General features: G+C 33.4%; 1 protein-coding gene across 4 annotated transcripts in view; it reads right to left on the reverse strand.

Annotated features, from left to right (window-relative positions):
- Positions 1–1,601: 1,601 nt before the first annotated feature.
- Positions 1,602–23,842, reverse strand: part of LOC111421406 (Dorsal switch protein 1) — a 33,999-nt gene continuing 11,758 nt past the window's right edge. The window contains exons 1-5 of one of the 4 annotated variants that reach the window (XM_023054549.2): positions 22,092–23,063; positions 16,651–17,187; positions 9,171–9,331; positions 8,729–8,903; positions 1,602–3,687 (exon numbers count right to left, since the gene is read on the reverse strand). In XM_023054549.2, coding sequence (XP_022910317.2) covers positions 3,574–3,687; positions 8,729–8,903; positions 9,171–9,331; positions 16,651–17,187; positions 22,092–22,619 — 1,515 coding nt within the window. In that variant the 5' untranslated portion in view covers positions 22,620–23,063 and the 3' untranslated portion in view covers positions 1,602–3,573. Of the gene's footprint in view, positions 3,688–8,728; positions 8,904–9,170; positions 9,332–16,650; positions 17,191–22,091; positions 23,064–23,842 lie in introns of those variants that run through there. The other 3 variants (XM_023054548.2, XM_023054552.2, XM_023054551.2) reach the window with 3 other exon arrangements.

Here is a 23,842-nt window from a genome sequence, read left to right on the forward strand (position 1 = left end):
ACACAGCATCAAAACTAACATAGAGCCTGTAGACCTCAATAACTTCTTTACGAATAAACCAACAGCAATTGCTAAAGCAATAATCGATCTACTTGAAAAAGTTATCAACTTTTTCAATGAATCAAAAAAAGTCTCGGTACAGATGCTGGATCTAACAAAGGCAAATTGTTAAATAATTTAAACAATTACGGTATAAAGCGCCCGATGATTTCAATGTTTAAATCTTACTTGACAAACTGAGGATAACTGGTACAAAACGGTAGTTGCAAGTCGATTATTAAAAAGGTGTGGATTGGTGTAATACTTGAAAATATGCAGTACTATAATATTTGTAGACGATACAACTCTGGTTAACGAGGCGATTTCCAATGACAAGCTAAAAGAAGATGAAGTTTTTAGTCAGATGGTCGCTTCCGACTGGTTTAAAGCTAATACACTGCAACTGAATGAGAAAAAACACAAATATATGAGTTTCACACTAAATGCAACGACTAAACTACTGGGAGTACTCCTAAAGAGTTCTCTGAAATGGAATGCACAGATACATGGAGTTGGAAAGAAACTCAGTTCAGTAATTTTTCAGCTGAGAATAGTGATGAGATTGACAGATCGATATACAGCAATGTTTTATAGTATGTTGTTCTGGGGAAGTTCCCCAGGAGCTGAACGAATATTTATAATACAAAAAAGAGCAGTTGGAGCGTTGATAAATCCAAATCAAATGGAGAGCTGTAAACCATTGTTTAAAGAATTAAAAATAATGACTGTCTATTCGCTGTATATCTAGATGGCTTATTTTCATAAAACAAAACATGAATGATGTGTCGTGTAATTTGTATCTCTACAAATTCCATACCATGGACTGACTACCTGTCAACAATTGGTATATTATCAAGGCGTAAAATTTTATAATAAGTTATAGATACAACTACATCAATGCTCCATTACAAAAAGAGATTAGGGAGCACTTTGGTGAAAACCCATACTAAGGTATCAGCGAGTTCATTGATTCGCCAGACAAACTGAAGCTGTAGAAGTTAATCAAGAAGAACTGATAAGGATTTTGTTCAAAATTATTCCTCTTTTTGGTTTAATTTCAATATTTCAAAATTAGATAAAAATTTTACACTTACGATTGGATACTTCTTCTGAATGCCCTTCACTTTTGTTTTGATTAGGTCGAATTCTTATCTTGTTCAAGGAGAAAATTCAAAAGGTAAACCCTACGAAATTAATTTTGATAATGCCAAATTGAAATTTTAATGAATTTAATACCAAATTGTGTTTTCTTAGTACTTTCATTTGTTTTCTATTTTTATCGTCATTGTTGGACGCGATTAAAATCCGTTTTCTGATATAAAAGAATACTTGAAGTGCAGCATTTCACATCCAACTTGAAAAAAATACCTGAAAAATACTTTTATCATTAGAAGGCTTAAATATAAATACTTATAATACATAAACGACTTAATATTTTCTAATTAAAAATATAAAATGATAAAAATGTGTTTGTATAATTCCTAATAAAATCAAAAATAATACCTAAAACTCTATCTTTAAAATGGCAAAATTAAAAGGTTATAAAAAGAAAAAATCGTATATTCAATAATTTCTGAAAATTTTTATTATTTTTATTTAATCCCTATGAGATACAAAAAACAAACATTGCGTCTAGTAATTCTCCCTAAAATAACACAGAGCAATTGTATGGGAAGTGAAATGTTGTCCAAAACACAAAAGATAATTATAATATTTTTTAAAAAATAAAGAATACACTTAGTTTTAAAGCGGAGTCGAAATATAGACAGATTTTATTACACTAAAAAGAGAACAGTATTAATAGAAAAGAAATGATAAAAGACAACAATCAAATATTTAAATAAAAATATAAACATATCACTTCGCATCTCGCTCGTCTTCTCCCCTCCTGGCACTTGTACAAAATACGCCCAAACAAGAGGAGACGACGTTCTTTCATCAATAATTATAATATTTTAATTAAACGTATTATTTCGTCATCGCCATATCATCGATATTTTTTTCTCTTTTTTTAAGTTTGATATCCACAAAATATAGACAATCCAGTACTTATCACTTTGGTGAAATTGGTTATTATATTGTCCATATTTAATGCACATAAAGGCGCATCGTTTTATGCACAAAGAGTTTCCTCTTTTTATTTTAATCCATTTTATTTCGTTTTAACAATCGTTAGGGTGTTGATTTTTTTTGTTTACATCATTTCAATAAAAAATATTATTCTGCTCTGCTTATCCTACGGGGTGGGGCTCTTTTCTCATGATTAGTTTTTTTTTAATAGAAAAAAGAAAACGTCACAAAATAAATCGACATAAAATCGAAAAAATCAAATTAGGTATTACATATTAGCTGATAACTTAAACTTGTAAAAACGTATAAATAAATTTACATACAGAATCTTAGCAGTTAGATTTTTTTTCAAGTTACATATTTTTCCATTCATTTATTTTTGTTAAAATAATACATTTAAAATCATATATTTATTATAATACAGATATTAAATAACCGTATTATTTCTTTAATTACAATTATTATAACCCAACTGCTCAGATTTTTTAACTATAAAGTTTTTTTCTTTGTATGTTAATTTGTTGTCCTCATTTCTTATAGAACCCGTTGTTGTGTACTGCCTGAGTACAGACTACAATTATGTCAAAAAGTTTAAATTAAAAACAGTTATAAAAAATGAAATGATCCGATATAGATATATTTATATATTATGTATATTTATATTTATAAAAGACGCTTTACTTACTTTTTTTTAATCTTTAATACACGATTTTTGGATGATTTATTATCAATTTAAAACGCACATGATTCAAATCAAGTCTTTTTATTTGTAATCTATTCTAATTTTTTTTTACCTAATCATTTATTATTATTTTTGTTGTATTAAAAAAATCACGTGCTTTTCTAATTGATAATAACCACCCAAAAAAAAGAAAAAAGAAACAGTACAAAAACAGCGATTGAAAAAAATCACTTAACCTATTGAAAAAATATACACAGAAGTCGTTAGATTTCTTTCAATCGGCAGTTTTCTCTGTTAAAAAAATCATGTCATCATCATCGTTATCATCATCATCATCATTACTTCCTTAGCGTTTTTGTATAAGTACTTAATTACATTTAAAAACGGATCTTTATGAATTTTTTCTCTTTTGTTTGTCTCTCTTTGTTGTAGTTTGTTATTTGCTTAATAAAGGAAAAAAATTAAAAGGGTTGTAGAACATAAAATTAAAGATAAAAATAAAAAAGAACACTTGCTAACTTTGCTTATATGTACACCGGAGGAATGGATGAATGAAAAATATGAACGATTTTTTTGTTTTTTTTTTTGTTTTGTAATCTTAACCAACGATTTTCAACGAACGAACATGTGTTTTGTTGATGAGGATGAGCGAGCGCGGAGAGATGATGAAGGCTTGGTGAGGTAACGGCTGAGGTGTGCCACCCCCGCATATTTTTTTAAATATTATATTTAAAGGGGCGGCAACGCGCGATCGACGTCGTCACTCACTCACTCACTCCTTTTTAATCGTCTTCATCCTCGTCGACTTCCTCCTCCTCGTCTTCGTCTTCATCGGGTTCGGGTATGGTTTGTTGTTGAACCGCCGGGTTGTTTTTCATCTTGTACGCCGTCATTTCCTATTTTTTTAACAATAAAAAATATTTTAGAGTTCAATTTTTATCAAATTTTAATTATTTACTATTTATATAATTCTTTTATTTATGAAAATTATTGCAAATTCTTAAACGCAAACGATGCCGAAATGTGTGGTTTCACATAAAGTTGGATGAAACGACTACAATACATTCCATCCAAGGTAACACTATAGAACATCTTAATAATTAATTGTTACTAAATGTGCATCTCGGATATACTAAATATTCGGTGGAGATGAAAACCAACAACTGGACAAGAATAAGAATTGAGAAAGGAATGACACAGTGATCCTATAGCTGACCTGTTTTTTTCTGTTTAACAGATGAAGCCGTCCTGTTTCTTGCTCAACCAGAGGATGTTGTACCAAGGCAAACAAGAGCATCCAAGAAAAGGTATGGTTCAAACAACGAAATGAGCTTTGCAATCAGATTGCCTGAGGGACATAATATGGCAAAAAAAGTGTATGTCTATAGAAAACAAGGTCCGCATATATAAAACTCATGTACTATCTATTGTTATGACATAACACATGTAAAAAGCTGAAAAGACTACCCATAGAAACCAGCACAAGACAGGAGAGACAGTTTGCTATACAGAGTCCTGCTTCTGATTAATAAAGATAGATCGTCCAGAGGATGTTGTACTAAATCAAGCAAGAGCATCTAAGAGAAGTTATATCTCAAACAACAAAATGAGCTTTGCAATCATATTGCCTGAGGGACATAATATGGCAAAAAAAGTATATGTCTCTAGAAAGCAAGGTCCGCAAGATCTATTGTTATGACACACGCGATACATAAAAAGCTGAAAAGGCTACCCATAGAAACCAGCACAAAGTAGGAGAGACAGTTTGCTATACAGATAAAGCAGTCCTGCTTCTGGATAATAAAGATATATCATCCAGAGGATGTTGTATCAAGTCAAGCAAGAGCATCTAAGAGAAGTTATATCTCAAACAATGAAATGAGCTTTGCAATCAGATTGCCTGAGGGACATAATATGGCAAAAAAAGTATATGTCTCTAGAAAGCAAGGTCCGCATATATAACCCATGTAAGATCTATTGTTATGAACTTATGACACACGCGATACATAAAAAGCTGAAAAGGTTACCCATAGAAACCAGCACAAAGTAGGAGAGACAGTTTGCTATACAGATAAAGCAGTCCTGATTCTGGTTAATAAAGATAGATCGTCCAGAGGATGTTGTACCAAGTCAAGCAAGAGCATCTAAGAGAAGTTATATCTCAAACAACGAAATGAGCTTTGCAATCAGATTGCCTGAGGGACATAATATGACAAAAAAAGTATATGTCTCTAGAAAGCAAGGTCCGCATATATAACCCATGTAAGATCTATTGTTATGAACTTATGACACACGCGATACATAAAAAGCTGAAAAGGCTACCCATAGAAACCAGCACAAAGTAGGAGAGACAGTTTGCTATACAGATAAAGCAGTCCTGCTTCTGGATAATAAAGATATATCATCCAGAGGATGTTGTATCAAGTCAAGCAAGAGCATCTAAGAGAAGTTATATCTCAAACAACGAAATGAGCTTTGCAATCAGATTACCTGAGAGACATAATATGGCAAAAAATGTATATGTCTCTAGGAAGCAAGGTTCGCATATATAACCCATGTAAGATCTACTGTTATGACACACGCGATACATAAAAAGCTGAAAAGGCTACCAAACAATTATCCTTAGAACAGCGGAGCTGGAAACGTTTAGGTCATTAACAGGATATACCTTAAGGGACCATAAAACAAGTCAATTGTGAGCTAAGCCTGTAAAAAAATGATTTTGGATGGAAGCCTCAAGACTAGACAAGGATAATCATAGATGGACTCTCAAGAGCAAACAGACCCCCAATATGGTGGTATGATAAAAGCTAGATGTCAACTTCCCAGCATAGGCTGTTGAATAATTAAGCAACAAAACAGATGTCCTAAAATAAGAAGAACATAAAAACATGAAAACATGAAATCTGTTCACAAAAAAGCTATGTAACATCCAATTAGATGTATCTATTAGAAAAAAGAATAAAATTATTACGAGAAAATCTTAATCAAAGACAGATTAAACAAGATGACAATATAAAGAATGGGATAACTGTGGAAGAAATACAATACATTCAAAGGCACGATGCAAGGCCAAGGCAAAAAAGTCTACTGACTACATAAAATAGCAACTTCTTACATAGACAACTTTAGTAGACATATGTACCAATTAAAGAAGACATTACTGCGAGGCTCATTTTTATTTACTAGTTAATTTAAGAAATTACTGATTAATTAACAACTAACGTGTTACAAGTATCAGGTGACTCATAGAATTCTAATGGATTAAACTACAACCCAAATATCTAGGGCAGTTTTGATGTAAAGTTGCAGCTCTCCAGTTCCATACTAAAAAATAATTTACTATCAAAACCCTTAAAAAATAAGATAATATATTTTTAAGTACCTAATTTCTCAATAGCTTCTATTTTCATAATCGTTAATTACAAATCGCTAAGCTTAACATTACCGTACTGAGGTGACGCACGAAAAAAGCTGTTGAAAAGCTCAACAACAACAATCAAGTTCCATGCTAAGTAACTGGGCGCAATCTTCCAATAATGTAAATCTGGTAAACTTTGCAGTATCATTAAAAATTTCAAAAAGAGGAAAACCATTCACTGATAGTGGCTAAGACAAAAGTTGTTTTATACGTGCATGTGAAGAACTGTTTTTTATTTTAAAAACAATGCAGAAATTATGAAAAAATCAAAAATTTGCCAGTATCTGCTAAAACAGTACAAGATAGAACTGCTAAAATGCCTTCAAATGTAACATATGCAAGTGTAAGACATTCAACTGGGTTCTGCCTTATCACTTGCTATAAATGACTCTTGCGACCAAAAGTAGAATTGCTAAGATTACTACCGCTAGCAGAGCAAACTCGTGGATAAGATATAGCAAATGCTGTACAAAAATGCATGAAAGGCAATGGAATAGATATAAATAAAATCGTTTCTATAGCAACTGATGGAGCCAGAAGTATGACAGGAACGACATTCTAACGTTTCACTGCATAATTCATCAACAAGTACTTTGTGCCTAAACATTTCCAGGCGAAATAGTTGAGGTCATGAACTTGATAATTAAGATTATTAACCAGTTTAAAGATTTCCTTGTAGAAATAGATAGCCAGTTTTCTGACCTACTTCTGCACAAAAACTGCGATGGCTTTCCAGTAGTAACGTATTACAAGATTTTGCTTTGTGCTTGAGTGAAATAAAAACATTCCTCAATGAAAGAAGCATTTACCATCCCGAATTGGAAGAATACAAATGTTTGCAAAAATTTAACTTCATGGTAGATACCACAATGAAACTAAATGAACTAAATCTAAAACTGCAAGGAAAGGGCAACCCAGCCTACGCCTTGCTTGAAGAAGTAATTTGTTTCGAAAAAAAATTACTTCATTTTAAAAATCTGAAGTAATATCGCGATGAGACCAATGTAACTATTGACATGAATTACTTCAGCAGAGCTTTAAAAAATATGAAAGATGGATGCGCTGAGAGATTCGAACAATTCTAAACAAACATAAGTACTCTCGCGCATAGTAAATCCTCTCAACACAAATACAAATGAGATCAATATTAAGCCATTTGGAATTGATGCTGGATTGCTTCAAATGCAATTGCTAGATTTGAAAACCAAAGACTTGTGAGTGGAAAGTTCACAGAACTTAAGAGCAAGTTGGAAGAATTGGAAAAGCATGCACATTGCGCAGCACAAGTGGACAGCTCTAAAAGAAATTCCTCGAGTTGAGGTCCTCATATTCGGCGCATAGAATAGTCTTCCAGAATGCTACAGTGAGGCGAGAAATTCGCATATGGAGTGCTGACGATCTTCGGGTCTACATATATAAACTAGTAACAGTCCATTTTGAAAAAATACATAAAAATACATACTATACATCTAGAAACATGGTTTGCATTAATGAGTTTTCTATAATCACCCAACATTCTTAGTAATTGGACGTATAAAGAAAGTTGTCACGTTTGGTATTCGGAAAATTTGTTTAGCTTAACACATTTGAGAATCGTTGTTCATCAAACAAACAATTTAGTGCAACAAAAATATTAAGGTCACATTAGATGTCCTGAAATGCAACTGGACCATCAAGTTCTTGTGATTTAATGCTGTGTAGTTACTTGTAGAATTATCCAAAATCTAAGTCATGCCAATAATCAAAAAAAAGTTTTATTTCAAAATTAAATGGCGTTCACTTTGAGATACTCTTAGTATTGAAATACTACTTGGAAAATATTAACTCTCATTCAATGAAACTATTACTGACTTCATAGTGTCTCAAAAATTGTTACAATAAATATTATATATTACAAATAATAGCTTCAATACCAACTGCACATTAAATATTGATATTCTATATTGATATTGAGGTTTCAGTATTTCTTAATAGTTGAGCTTATTTGTGGTAACAACTAAAACTAAACTCTGACCAAACCACATCGATTCAAATAATCTAAATTCACAGTTAAGGAAAATGTAAATCAACCCTTAACATTTTTTTTGGTCCTTTTAAAAACTTTTTATACAAATAAAGGTGAGCACCAGAGACAACAATTAATAAAATTAGAAACAATAACTTATTTTAGAAATTATTGTAAAATATTCCAATTAGCTATAATAGCTTTAACAATGATACATTTGAATGTACTTTTGTACATTTATAATACAAATATATCTATGAATTATTGTTTAATCATTGTTAAATAACAGCCCATATTTCATAATTAGTAATTATATGTAATCGTAAATATTTTGAATATCTTATCATTACAATTATCAAAGTAAAAAAGTTGAACTAAACTGATAAAATACAATACTCTGATACTATCATAAAATATAAATTAATAAAAAAAATATTAAAATCAGATAAAAAAATTGAGTGAACTGTTAAAAAACCCTTCATGTCACTTTTATATTAAAACCATTTTTTACCTTTTCATAGCGGGCTTTATCCTTTTCAGCCATAGCTTCGTATCTGCCCTTAACTTCTGGGTCGGCATCCGCCCACCTCCTGCCTAATTCCTTGGCGATGTCGCCGACGCCGTATTCAGGATTAGCACCCTTAACTTTGCCGCGTTCATCGTTACAGAACCAGAAGAACGCAGACCTATTTGGCATAATTAAAGAAATTAATCAAAATGTTACACAACAAAAGATTAAAGAGAAGGAGATTTTTTTTCAATAAGGAAATCATTAAATGTGCGATTTAGAAGTCGTTTTCTCAAAGAAATTATTTAAAGTCTTCGAGATCTTTTCCCCTAAATCTGTTAGGAATTTACTTTAGCACGGTATTATAATCAAAAAATCATTCGAAATAATAATTTAATGACTGATCAAGCCGTGCAACTAAATTATAAAATTTTTAAAAACTTACAGCGAGCGTTTTGGCGCGTTCGGATCTTTCGGCATTTTCCTCTTCTTGCCGCGTTGCTTTTCACCCTTGGGAGGTGTGTACTTTTGCATTTCAGCATCGTAACGCTTCTTGTCCTTTTCAGCCATTTCATGGAAACGTTGCTTTTCTTTGTCTAACATGGTCTAATACAAAAAAATAAGAATAAGAACATTATATTCATTATTATTTTTGACAAATATATTAATATATCTTAGATTTTGTTTCATTATTTAAAAATTATTTAATTTAATTTCAAACGGACTAATTTTCTCGTAAAGATGTTAATTGTTAAATGTGGTTAATACAATATTTGTACTAGCGCAAAAATAACATAAATTGATGAAAGAATAATGTTTCGTCAGTTTTAAGAGGGAACGATTAATTAATATACTAAAATATAAAAGGTTTTTTTTAGTAACTTGATTGATAATTTTTTAAGGCAACATTTACTTTCACTTCTTAGTAAGTTTTTTATGGACACAAAAAAAGAATATTCAAGGAAATTATGAATCAGAATATACCAGAGAGGTGAGTCAATCTTGGTGAGAATTTTCACCAAGGTATAGCACCAAAATATGTGATAAAAGGAGAACATTAATAAAGTGGTTTAAGTCCAACGAAATCGATAATAAAATTGAATCAGTTAAATTATGTAGAATTTGTCGCTCGATTTCACATAATGAAACTAACGGCCATAAAATTAAAGTATGAAGACTACTGCATTTATGAAGTAGTAAAACTTCTTAAGTATAGTTTTATGTTTTTGCTATCGTGATCAAAACAAGTTATAGAAGAAATGATCGAACTCTTTAAGAAAATAAGTTACTAAAACGATATTTAGGCTTGTAAGGAAAAATTTCGGAATATAAGATGAACCGAAATGGACGAGGAGGAAATTGTAATCATTAATGTTATGAAACTAATTTCTTCATTATGTTAGAAATATTGGAGAAAGAAAGAGAAACTGTAGTGTCGAAGAAGTATTGTTTAGAATTTCAACATCTAAAGCAAAAATTGCCATGATGATAGCCAAACTTTTTAAAGAAGACGCCACATAAAGAATTTATTAATCAGAATCGAAAATTTATTAATTATTGTGTCAAGAATACCTCTAACGATTTAGTTAACCAATCTTCATCGTTTCCTTCATCTCATTTATGCTTTGAATTCTTGTGTTAAAAACTATAGCAGCTAATCACGATTGTTTAACAAATTTTCACATTGCTAATAATTGTTTTTAAATCTTAAGGATTTTTCAAATACCAAATTCGATTGGTAGTTATAGAAATATTTCCTCTTTATCGCTGCAGGGCCTTACCCGCTTAATACGAAATATTAACTATTGTTATTTAATCGATCTGTTCCAATTTAACTTTCCTTCAAAAAAGATTATAGTAATCTTAGTCTCCATCAACAAGTCTTATTTGATGGTTACATGTTTTCTATATCTATTGAGATGATTAACTTATATTTTCGGCAATTATTGAAGCAGGATTTATGACGTTGACGAAAATTTATGACTTACTGGTTACATTAAAAAGACTCTCAGCTTATATTTCACTGGACCATCATTTGAAGTTTATTTTCTCCATGTATCTACACAACCATGGATTTTTTACGAGATGATTTTATGGCAGAAACAATCGGTTGAGTTTGTAAATATGAAATATTTGAAGAGGATTTGAGGAATGGAGTTATAAATTTCCTTCAATGATAGCGAATTGTTTTTCCTGTCCTAGTAACAACGTAGATTGCAGTGGAAATATATGATATTTCAATCCAAAACCGCTAGGAGAGGAAAAATCTAACACCGCGATCAATCTGCTAAAGACTAAAGATTTGAGATGGATCTGTTCATTCCTAATACGGTTTGCTACTAGTTCTGCATTTTATAAAGGTATGCATGTTGTGCTCAATTCATAGCATTAAATCTAATTACCAACAAGAGGTGTACAACATACACAATTCCTAATCGTCATCGATATTAAATTGACACGGGCTTCACGTGCTTTCCAATATGCAAAATTGGGAAGTTCTCCGTTTAACACGTCTGGATATGTCAGGTATTATAAGTCATGATTAGCCTGCAACATGTATTACACTTCTGGTTTGACCCCACCGTCATCGACAACTGCTAGAAGCATGCCGAATTAGCTTTTGTTAAATACGCACATGTCTCTTAACATCCTTTCTTATACGTAGAAAATAGTTTTTGCTTGAATACACTTACAAAGTATTTTTTAAATTGAAGTAAGCTCAAAAAATATGTACCAAGTTATGAAATTACGGAAATATCTTTATTAGATGTTGGTAGGAATATTTGATACCAAGAACAAATAATGGTAAGATTTTCAACCAATTAAACAATCCACCCCTATATCATTATCCAGGATTAAATTCGAGGTCTTATAAAAGGCATGGAAAAAACAGAAGTGGTCGAGTTTTCGACTAATCCTTGGGTCGCGCTGTTCATTATACAAAAATTGAATAACGAAGGAATCTTACGCCTTTCGAAATTGAAGATATACAAAACTTTATTCATGGAGCAAAACAAATCGACATTACACTATCCAACAATAAGTATTTGGACACACTTTCCGCCATTTAATATCGTATAGTAAACAATATTGGCTTTATTCGCGTGCAAGACGCAACGCAGAGTTATCTGATCGAGAAACGTGTAATAATCGCCGGGTATCACATTAGTATCAGTAGATACTTAAGGACTAGATCCAGCGAGTTGAATCACCCAAAATCAATAGTGATTATACAAAAATCGAAGGTAAGCGATGATTTTGGAATACTCCCCAAATAGGCAGACCCACAATACTGGGAGATAGAGACTCCTTTTTCGATAAATAACATCTGTAAGGAAGCACATTTGCTTGGTTTTAATAGTCATGCTGCCTTCCACAAGGCTTTGATCACTAAGGTCCATTACTACCATCTTTTAGTTAAGCTATCTAAGGGATTATTACCACGGTTACGGCTATTTTACGCGCTCTGATTGGCTAGTAGATGGGGTTATCTATAAGATAAATTTAACTAATAGATGGTAGTAATGGACCTAAGTCCAATGGAGCTGCTCGGTTAATGTTTTGTAAAACACGTCGACAGTGAGCTAAAAACAGTGAAAACAAGTTCTTTGCGGCGTCAAATCAAGGTTCACCCTGTACAATTCGGATAACAGGATTTGGGATTATGATCTGGGGTTGTTTCCGCTGGTATGGACTAGAACCCTTGGTCCCAATTCGTGGTAAGTTCGATGACTTCTACATAATTTTAGATAACAATCTGCTTCCTTAGTTATGGCAGCTGAATACCATCAAGAATCTCTGGGACAAATTGGATTAAGGGGTGCAACAAGAATCCAAATTCTCTACCAAGAATAGAATAAAATTTATCTCTTTTCTATTACATATATACAAATACTTATCGATAGATAGTGCAGTAAGTAGATATAAGCAGAATAGATGGAAAACTGGAGAAATTGGAACTTTGAGCCTATTCAAATAATATTGAAACTTCAAAGAAAAAAGTTAAAAACACAGAGAAGAAAATTATCATAGTTTCGTCTTTCAAATAGACGGATTATAGATATTAATTTAAGCTGTTAATTATATTTAATTTATTTGTATTACAAATATCGACAATTCGCAGTCAGTATTCTTCATGATTAGTATATTCAAAGTATGCCATACTCATTAATGTAGTTATTGTATCACTAAAGTTATGACAGAATTATCACATACTTGTGATTTAGTGTATTGCTTGCCAATTATCGGTGAAATATGTTCAATACAACCATTAATAATTGGAGGTGGTTGGTCTTTAGGATGGCAATTGAAACTGGTTACGCTTAAAAACAATGGCAGTTAATTCGGCAAAGGAACACAATCCTTTAATCCCCAGTAGGTAAAAGGTGTCGTTTACGTGGAGTATTAAAAACTTCAATCCTAAAGCAAAAAAGTGTTCTGAGGTTTTGTGATTAATATAGAAAATATGTAAAACACTTTTTATTGTTGGTCTAATCTTTCTTTTAAGATATTACTCAACTCTAATGAGCATTCTATCTGGATACTAACTATTATATAATTATAATACATTAGATTATACAGTGAATTTCACTTAAGATGTAATCTATTTATTATTAATTAAAGATATATTTCCATAGAAACCAGGGCGTACCTGAATACCTGAATAACTTTGTCCCACATAACATGCAACATGTCAATATAATTTGACATTACAATAAAACCTCGATAAAATATACATATACTACAATCTAGCGGTTAATAACAAATAAAACCAGACTAACACTAGAACTAACACTAGACCTAGAACTAGAAACATTTCGTTTAGCCGCGCGTCTCTTAAGATACGCCTAAACCTGAATGTTTGTAGTTCTAGGTCTAATGTTAGTTTTAGTGGTAATGGTAGGTAGCACTAGTTAGTGCTAGTTAAGATATCACTATGTTGCATATTTTTATTGCACTAAAACGACAACTAACACTAGAATTAACACTAGAATTAGAACTAGAATCATTCGGGTTTAGCCGTCTTGAGAGAAGTGCGGCTAAATCCGAATGTTTCTAGTTCTCGGTCTAATATTAGCTCTATTTTTACACTAGCACTATCACTAGAACTGGCACAAGACCTAGAAGTAGGGTCGAAAACTCAGGGGGTTATCATAAGGACATCACCTTTTTCCAAGCAAAACTTTTTCTTTGTAAAACTACCCAATGCCTATACTATTTAAGCTATGTTGCATTTTATTTGGGGCAATGCAACTGTATAGTAATTTTGTAACTATGGCTACTGCATTCAGATTATATGTAATTCCCGGTATAGAATTTAGAAAGATATTCATGACCTTTATGAATCAGCAAAGAAATTCGCTCGGCCATTAAACAATCAAGTGAAAACAAGATATGAAAAGAGTGCGAATGAAAAGTTAGAACTAGAAAGAGTCGACGAAGAAATTTACATAAATAATGTATGAATGAAAGAAAAAGATTCTTGTGGAAAAAATGATTATGTTCATAGAATAAAAAAAGTTTATCTTGGAAGACATTGCAAATTAAGAAAAGGGTGGTGATGCAATATCAAAAGTTTCAAAAACAGTGACCACCATAGATGAATGAGCTGTCATAAAAACTTGCCATATGGTTTTAATTAAAATGCTATCCGCAATTAACGTTAAACTATTTATTTAATCGATTTAATATGAACAAAAAGAAAAAGAAACAGTATCAACTTGTAACGAAATTAATTTCCATTCCCTTCATATTACTCATTAGATAGAAAATCGAAAATTCAAATTCGGAATTTCGTTGGAAGTCCGTGGGGAAGGGTTCGAAGGGGGTCGTAAGCTCGATGGCTCCCTCCGCGGCAGCCTCGGAGCCGCCGCCGACGCCCCCGCCGTTCGTTCATTTTCATCTCACTTCTTGTCCCTTTCTCTCGCTCTCGTTGGCTCCCTCGTTTTCGGTCGCCTGCCTCGCGCCTCGCCCCCGTCGAGCATTGATTTTCATACGGCAAAGTAAAAAAGGGGGCGCCTGCGTAAAGCGGGATTTAATTAACGACGCCCCGACCGTAGGATCTGGCGCGTACAAGAAACCCAGCCGGATGGACCCCGCTCAGCCCTTTTTCTCCCTTCCTCCATCCCTCTTTCTCCCCAACACACTAAAATTGGAAAATTTCTAACCTAACGAATTTTTGAGTGGAAAATTTTTTTTAATCCAAACATATTTTAGGATACACAAATATGTTTAGAATTTAATTAATTATTTAAACAATGCGAAATTGTTTATATTTAAATTTACCTAACACATTAGAATCAATTTAATATGAACTAAAGCAGTAATTGAAAATGTTATATTGCCGTATCGATATTTCATTAACGTAAATGTAATCAAAAAACCATTAAAAATAAGTCATTAAAATTAATCAATGATTCTATACTATTAATAAAGATGATAACTCAAGATAATAAACAAAATAAATATTAATTATCTTTATTTCAGAAATTTATATTGAAGATGCATACATAGACTTTTTCAGACTAAATTGATTGAATAGGAAATATTAAATAAGTTGCAGAATATCCTCTTCGGTGTATTTAAAATATACAAGAAGAAAAAAAAGTGAAGAAGAGAAGGAGCAAAGAAGAAAATGAGAGAGAGTCGAAGACGCTGGTCGTCGTTGGAAGGGAAAAATTCGTTTATTTAAATTGTGAATTTGGCAACGCCGCCACCGGCCGCCGAGGCACAGCAGCAGCCGGCCCCAGATGCCTGCACCCAACCAACAACCCGCCCCGAAACCTGTTTGCCTTCGAAACGAGAGGAGGTAATATAACTCTCCGAACGAAAGAACGAACGCCGGCTTCGTTGCTCCCTAAGAACTAAACGAACCAACTAACTAAAGAAGAACTCTTCTTCCATCCATATTTTTTTATTAACAGATCGATACATTTAAGAATATTTATTGAATAACCCCAAAATTTACTTGATATCAATCGAGTTATTTCATTTAATTCTTGGCGACATAACAAAATTAACAAAGAATAAAAAAAAAACCAGTCGGATTTTAAACAAGATTTTTTCACCTTAAAGAGATAATGACGTCAAATGTTGAATAAATTAATTGAGAAATTCTTAAAATTAACTTACCCAAGTTACAAGTTCTAGTTATTTAAGGACTCATTAAAAATCGTTTAAAATAAACTTTTTATAATTTCATTAAATAAAAATAAAATTGCTTTGCTTACAAGATTCATTCAACTTACCAATTAAATCAGAAAAACAATAAAAAAAATCGGAATTTTAAACAATTTCGTTTTTACCTTAAATAAATAATGACCTTGACATGTAACCCGGTTGTTTGAACTTTCGAAGGAGAAGGCACGCATAACACAACTCCAAAAATAATCCTTTCTCAACGTTCACATTAACACAATATGAAAAAGTGCAATGACATATTGATTAAATTATTAAAATAAGAAATGCTGGAATAAATTTATTTTGAGCTAGATTTTAAAATGTCTTAAGTCAAAACGAAAAAATTATAAAACCAATAAGTAGATTTCTGGTCAGTTTGGTTAATATCCGGTTTAAGAATAGTCTTCTCAAAAAATTAAGCCGTAAATCCGGTTTTTATAAATCAGTTGTAGCATATATTTTTTAATTTAGCGTTCATCTGCAAAACTGAAATTAAATTTAAAAAATTTGAAATAAACAATTAAACATCTTATCCATTTATATGTGGTTATTCACTTGTTATTTTGAAGTTAGAAACGAATGAAAGACTCATTTAACACCGTAACACAATTTTATCGCTATGAGTCATTCTCTAAGTTAATAATTTGACGATATCTTTTTGCATAAAATGAATAATGGAACAGTGTAGATATATTCTTACATTTATCATTTATTTATTTAAGAATTTTAAAAACAAAAAGACTTACCTTCCATCTTTCGGCACATTTCTTGCTGAATTCGGCGAATACAACATTTTCTTTCGGGTGTTTTTTCTTGTGTTCTTCACGGCACGTCTGTACGAAAAAAGCGTAGGCGGTCATCCTGCCTCTCGGCTTCGCGTTAGCCTTTCCACGCGGCATCCTGCCTTTTTCCTGCTGTTGCTGGTGCTGTTGCAGGCCCGCCAAAATCTGCTGCTGTTGCAGCGGCTGGTTGTTTGGGTGGTGGTGGTGGTGGTTCTGCTGTACCTGCTGCTGCGCCACCAACTGGTGTTGTTCCTGCTGGAGTTGAGCTTGCCTCGCCTGCGCCTCTACCACTTGCTGGTGAAGGTGCGCCTGAGCCTCCTGGTACTGCCGGTGTGCTTCCTGCTGTCGCTGGACTGCTTCTTGTTGTTGCTGCTGTCGGTGCGCTTCCGCTACCACTTGTCTGTGCGCTTCCGCTGCTGCTGCTGCTGCCGCTGCCGCCGCGTTTTGCTGTTGCTGCTGTTGTTGTTGCTGTTGCTGCTGTCGCTGAGCATCCACTTGTTGCTGCTAACAAAATAATTTTATGATATTAATTAATAATTTCATTAAATAAAATTGATAATCTAGTGAACCGTCTCAAAAATAAATGAATTCAAAATTTTCCACCAACATGTGAAGGAGCAAGTTTTTGTCTAAAACAACAATAAACGTTATTTTTTATTTGAACAACTTAATTAAACTCATGATTGTGCTCAAGCAACACCTTTACTCATAAAGATATATTGTCGCGAGTAATCTTGTGTCACACACAGTGGGGGAATGAGACTATAAAAGTTAAGAGACCGTGATGCTAAACATTCTGCTGGAACATCTAAGCACACCACTAGAAATTCTTTTTTTAATTAAATAATTAATGTAAAATAATACATATCACAAAAAATTACTAAAACTACCAAAGGCATTGCCCGAAGACCATCGAGTCTTTTTATTATTATCAACTTGATAAATATTAATGGATCATAATTAATAGAAATTAACTTAAAAATTATGTGCACCCGTTGTTGTTTTCAAATCGTCGCCTCGAATAATTCCGAAAATGTAATTAACATTAATTAATAATACTTTTAACAATAGGTGTAGTTCGATTGTTTACTACTACTTTATTGCTTTGCGGTCTTTACGCATTACGATTTTTGGATCAATAAAAGATAGGGAAAACTACAAAGCCGTTTCGTCTCATTATGTAATAAAACACCGATTTAAAGCAAAATTAAGGAAATTGTAAAGAATATTTAAACAATTACCTGCGATATCAGGAATTATTGGAAGTGCTTTTACTCAAATTTTCACTTTAAGTTCATGCAAAGTAAAAGATCGAGTGGAGTAAACTTTATTTTTCAGATATCCTCACAGGAAGAAGTAGTGTGGAATCAAATTTGATGAAACCATTTTGAGAATATGATTCACAGGTGATGTGGACATATTACACGATGATGTAGATTTTATACAGACATGATTCAGCTTTAATCGGAAAAAAATTTTTCTAATAGAGGCGGATCGATGTTGAGACTGTGGCGGCCATGTTGGTTATAAATAATCGGCCATCGCCCGTACGTCAAAGGAATGCCAGATAGGCTGAGAACATCGCCTCTGTCTGTGAAAGTATACAGGAGAACCCAAGACATCAGTTTCTGGAGAAGAACTTTCGCAGACTTCAACTTGGCGAATTTTGAAAACAATAGCAAGCTTATGCAGGAGCTCAAAGTTAATGACAACAGACAACGCCGTTTGTTCTCTTAGTCGGAACTTTTGGAAGAGGACAACTCACACAAGATTTATCAGGTGGAAATACATGCATAAAAAGTTACTGCTTGGTGTGGATTTTGAGTTTGCGGCATCCTTGGTCAGAACATCGTCGCTGTTCGTGCAAGTGTGCAAGAAAACCCAACATAGCCATTCCTAACCAAGCAAGAGAACTCGTACAAAATTCAACTAATCCAAAAGCTCAAAGTTAATGACCATAAACAACACCGGGTTTTGTAGCTTTCCCCAATTGTGGCGATTTCTAAATTAATTGCTATGTTAACAAAAAAAACAAAAGGAGAGTATGGTCATCTTTGATTACGAAGATCCAGACTTAGACGTAGACTTTGTATCCTCAAAGTCAACGAAAACCAAACCATAGCTTGAATTTAGCCAAATCCACTTGAATAGTGGACGCCTCGAATCCGTGTCACCAGCGTATTTTGAACGGTGTCATATTCCGTACATAATGGCTTTTCAAATAAACAAAGAATTTCGTTAATCACCTCACACACAGCTTGTTTTATTCCTTTTCAACATCGACCTCCTTTTATTAGAAAACCCGTGATATGGAGATATTACGTAATCTTGATACATTTCTAGATACAAATCGTAAATACATTATGTAGTTTAAGAGTTTTGATGGAGACTTAACTCTGGACGGATTGGACTTGATAGAAAATCCTATCCCTAGATGATCTTTTTTTTTAAAGAATTATTTTCACATCACGGTATAGGGCTGAATACTAATTCGACGAGGTTTACAGTTATCCTGTCCCTTCATCATAAATAGACACAAGTGAAGCCAAGTTTTTGGAGCATTTTTTGGATTATGGTAATATTCTACTCAGATGACGGAGTTATTTTGACAAAAATCGTAACATTAGTAATGATTACAACAAAAAGGTCCTAATAGTAGTTTATATAAGAACTGAATAAAGATGCAAGCGTAAGCAGTCACGGCGATAAAATCTTATCGCCGCAGCTGGAAAGGGACTGAATTTTTATTTTTGAAGATAGCCTTAATCTAATATAAAAACAAATGTTATGGTTATGTTATTGAATACTGAAAAAGCAGTATTGGTTGTATGGTTACTGGATGGTAATAACTCTTAATTATAATACCAATATTTATATACATATATGTATAGAATAAAATATATAAATTCTTCCTGCATGGGTTTGCAATATGAAAAAAATTTCCTAAGTTTCTATTAAAAATTGTACAAAAGTTTTAAACAATTCTATTTGAAATACAGCAAGTGTGAGTGATACATATTTAAAATGATATCCAGGAACATCTACGAATAACAACATTTTCAGAGGGTTTTCAAAAACTGCAGAATATTTGGAAAGATGTCAAAAAATATATAGAATTTCTAAAGTTTTTAAAAGGCAAATGGAGAATTTAACAAAATCGTTAAAGAATCTTTACGAATTTCTGAGACCTTTCACAGCATTTTCAAAGATGTCGGACGGATTTTTTTTCAACAGTTTGGAATTCCAAGATTTTCAAAAACGACCAAGATCTGCGATATACAAGATTAATAATTACAAATTATTATATATTTGTATTATATACAAATTGATAATTTATCAAATTATACAATTTATCTTAAAAAGGCCTAACATTCAATCAATAGACAAACTTCCATTAAGTATGTCAGTACAGGGTGGGCACATGTAAATGGAAACTTTTAAAATAGTAAGTCATGTATAGCTTGATTCAATGTGGAACAAATTGCAACAACCATACAAAAACCAATGTTTCAGTGTAACTAATGTTTGAAAGGTTCGCAAAGAAAATTACGATGTCTTTTTAAATGGCCGGGTTAGAAACTAAGAAGAGTATAATAAGCCTTAAAGTAAAGTGTTAGTCGAATTATCTGCAAGTCGTATAAAGCTTAAAGGAAACGATCAGTTGCAATTAGAATTTTGCCACCAAACATTAACGCGAACAATGAATTTCTGTACAAGCTGTAGATGTCAGATGAATGCCAGGTCGGTCAAGGACACTGAATCAATTGAAACAAACAGGACGAAATTCGTGGTATCCCAGCTGAGATCTTGCTGCGATCAATGAGGAACTTGAACAGAAAATTGGAAGAATACCAACGATACCAATACTAAACACGCCATGTAGAGGACGTAACGTTTTAGATTTGATGTGTTGTAACTCTACCGGTTTCGATTTTTACGTATGGACCATCATCAGGATGAAGATAAAAAATTAGTTATATCTTTTAGTAACTAATCATATAATATTTTTTGGTTATGAATATTGTAACACGAATATATTTAATGTGTATAAAATTGATATCACCAAATATTCCTCACTGCCCCCTAGCACTAAATAGTAAATATAAAAATACGAATTTCGAATTTAAATTGAATCCTGTGATAAATAGATCGGAAACTCCCTTCCACAATATACTTAACATATCGCTTTGATTATAAAATCTAGCGCGGTAATTTATCATCATAATGGTCGGTCATTTTGTAACAAAAAAAAAGTCTTATTATAATTCCAGGCAATTTATTTTATAAAGATATTTCATTTTATGCAAAAGGCCAATGATTTACGATATTAAAAAGAACAGTCAACAAGACGAAGCGTTATTATTAAAGAAAATAAACAGGTGGTGTTCTAAAAATAGAATGAGGAAGGAAGAGGAGAGGTTCGTGGAGTTCGGGGAAAAGGCAAGAAAAGAATAGGGGATGCCGGCTCCACACAGGTAGCCGAAATGAAATAATACAAAGGCAGAAATAGACATGAAAGAAAAGAAGAAAACGGTGCCATTTAAGAGAATTGAAATAACAAGAACCCAAATTTTCACAAAAGAATTAGGATTTCTGTTCACTACAAAAAAAAGCGACAAATTTATTGTTTCGAAATAATATTAATGGCAAAAAGTAACGCTTGCTGAGTTGGGCATTTTGATTAGATAATATTAAGGACAAAAACTTCTACAGGAAAGACAAAATTAAATAAAGCATTGAAACAAAGACTAATATACAGGAGTTTTCGTATTACAACACCTGTATATGAAGAGCACCTGCACTATGGAAAAATACCAGGTCTAAAATGGTCTGGACAAAAAAAAATTGTCGAATAAGATTATTGGTTAAATAATTGGCTAAAATTAGAAAACTCGGTGAAAATAAATTTAAAATAGATGATGAAATAATAACAAACTATTTTCCCGTATTTACTCAAAAAGCAGTTGTTCATTCGGTCTTATTTTTAGATATAATGTAGGAAAAAAACAAGCAAAATAAGTAGTAACATCATTCTTCATGTTATAACTAATACTTCGCAAGTAAAACATCTCCAATTTGAAGATTGCCTTTAAATAATTAGAATAATGGAAGTTATTAAAAAATATCGTTAAAACATTTTTTCTTCCTTATTTGATTTTTTCAATCGAAGGCGCACCCAAAAACAAAACCAACCAAACAACCTGTACCTCGGCCTCCAAAGATAATGACCCTGATTCGGTTCGATAGTATAATAATAAATTCCTCCGACCATCTCTTTTTAAAATCGTTCACTCAAGTCAAAAACGAAATCTCAGAAAAAAAAAATGTTCCGAAATTGTATTTTTGGGTGATTTTTTCGACGGGCGTTGAGGGAGCTCTCGTTTTTATCATTATTTTTTTCTTACCACGGGCGGTGAAGGTGTATGTACATTCGGCATGGTCTGCATATTGTTCTGTGCATTATTTTGCATAGACGAGTCCATTGCACTAGGGTACCACCATTGCGAGGCCGGCGTGGGGCTCATGGTCGGGTTCCCCCCCATCGCCCCACCGCGATAATCGTACGCGCCCCGGACGCTCGAAGAGACGCTCGTGGGCGGACTCTGGAAGCTGCTGGCCATCTTATACGAGAAGATCTGCTGATGAGCAGGAGCCGCGGCCGAGGTGCTGCTGCTATTTTGAAGCTGTTGCAATTGCTGCTGCTGCTGCTGTTGTTGCTGCTGCTGCTGCTGATGTTGCTGGTGGAGGATCTGCTGGTGCTGTTGGAGCGATTGCTGTTGCTCGGCGGTTATGGACCCCGGCCACCACATGCCTCCTCCGGCTCCACCTCCGCCTCCTCCACCACCACCTACACCACCACCACCGCCGCCGCCGCCGCTTCCGACTCCGTCTTCTCTACCGCCACCCCAAGCGCCCCTGTTATGCTCGGACATAACTAAAAGATACGGTCTAAAACCGAAAAAAGAACGCCGAATGTGCGCGCCCGTCTTTCTCGTACATCGGTGAAGAGAAAAATGAAGAAAAAATCTGTTTTACCTTTGTCCCAACGTAACCGAAAAAAAACTTAAATATTTCTTTAATTATTTAATATTTTTCACTCCGAATGGAAAAAAAAAATAAATAAAACTATTCACACTACCACCTTACGACCGAGCCGGGTAAATTCCACATCGTCCATTTAATTTTAATACCCCCGGCAGAAAAAAAGGGAAGAAGCACCCCGACCGACAGATACTTTTCGTGCCGTTACGAACGATTGAACGACCAAATTTTCGCACAAGACTTTATTTGAATACCGCTTCAATTCGAAAGAAAAACTGAACCGTCGAAAAGATTCTCGAACGAACGAGAACGCGACGAGTGTTGCTAAAATCTGGCAACGCAGTAGTACAAGAAGAGAGGACGCCAGCAGCGCTCCGAGCGCCATCACACGCAGCGGCGAATCGTCGAACGAACCCCTCCTCTCCACCCCTACCAGTTTTCCGAGTCCGGTCAATAAGACATTCCCGGGGTTTGGGGCTTAGGGGTAGACGACCAGAGGGGGGAGCAAAACGGAAACGAGACTCGCTCTAACGTCTAAAATAAAAATCGACCAGGAAAAAACCGAAAAATTCTCGCAATACGATTGTTTTAAATAATTTTTTCTGTAATATCGTGTTCGACTTTATAGGTCGCAGTTGGTACGGCGCCATCGACTCTTTTTACTTTCTCGTTTGGTTTTTGGTTGTCTTATTTTTAACTCCGAGCCGGCTGTTCTCTCCGTCTCTCTCTATTTCGCTCGCGGCGTTTTAACCGATTTCAATATGGCGGACCAGATTCCCGCCAAAACATATTGATAAAAAATATATTTATGTTGAATATTTTTTACAGCTAATTTTAATCAAAATTAATACAAATCTTATGTACAAACATTTTTTTTATTGTTCTTATTGTATTCTAATTATGTACCATTATAGATTACAGGAAACTGTAATTTCATTTTTCTATTCTATACAAAACCTTTGAATCACATATTTAGTTTGTATTCAATACGATTGCTTATTAGAAATATAGAAAGGAATAATATTTTATTAACATTTCTTATTGCATATATATATATATAGTGAATTTCACTTAAGAAGCAATACACAAAAAACTAGGAAAAGCTTTGTCCCAC

Source organism: Onthophagus taurus, chromosome 11, assembly GCF_036711975.1.
Source record: "Onthophagus taurus isolate NC chromosome 11, IU_Otau_3.0, whole genome shotgun sequence".
In the NCBI taxonomy this organism is placed as follows: Eukaryota; Metazoa; Arthropoda; class Insecta; order Coleoptera; family Scarabaeidae; genus Onthophagus; species Onthophagus taurus.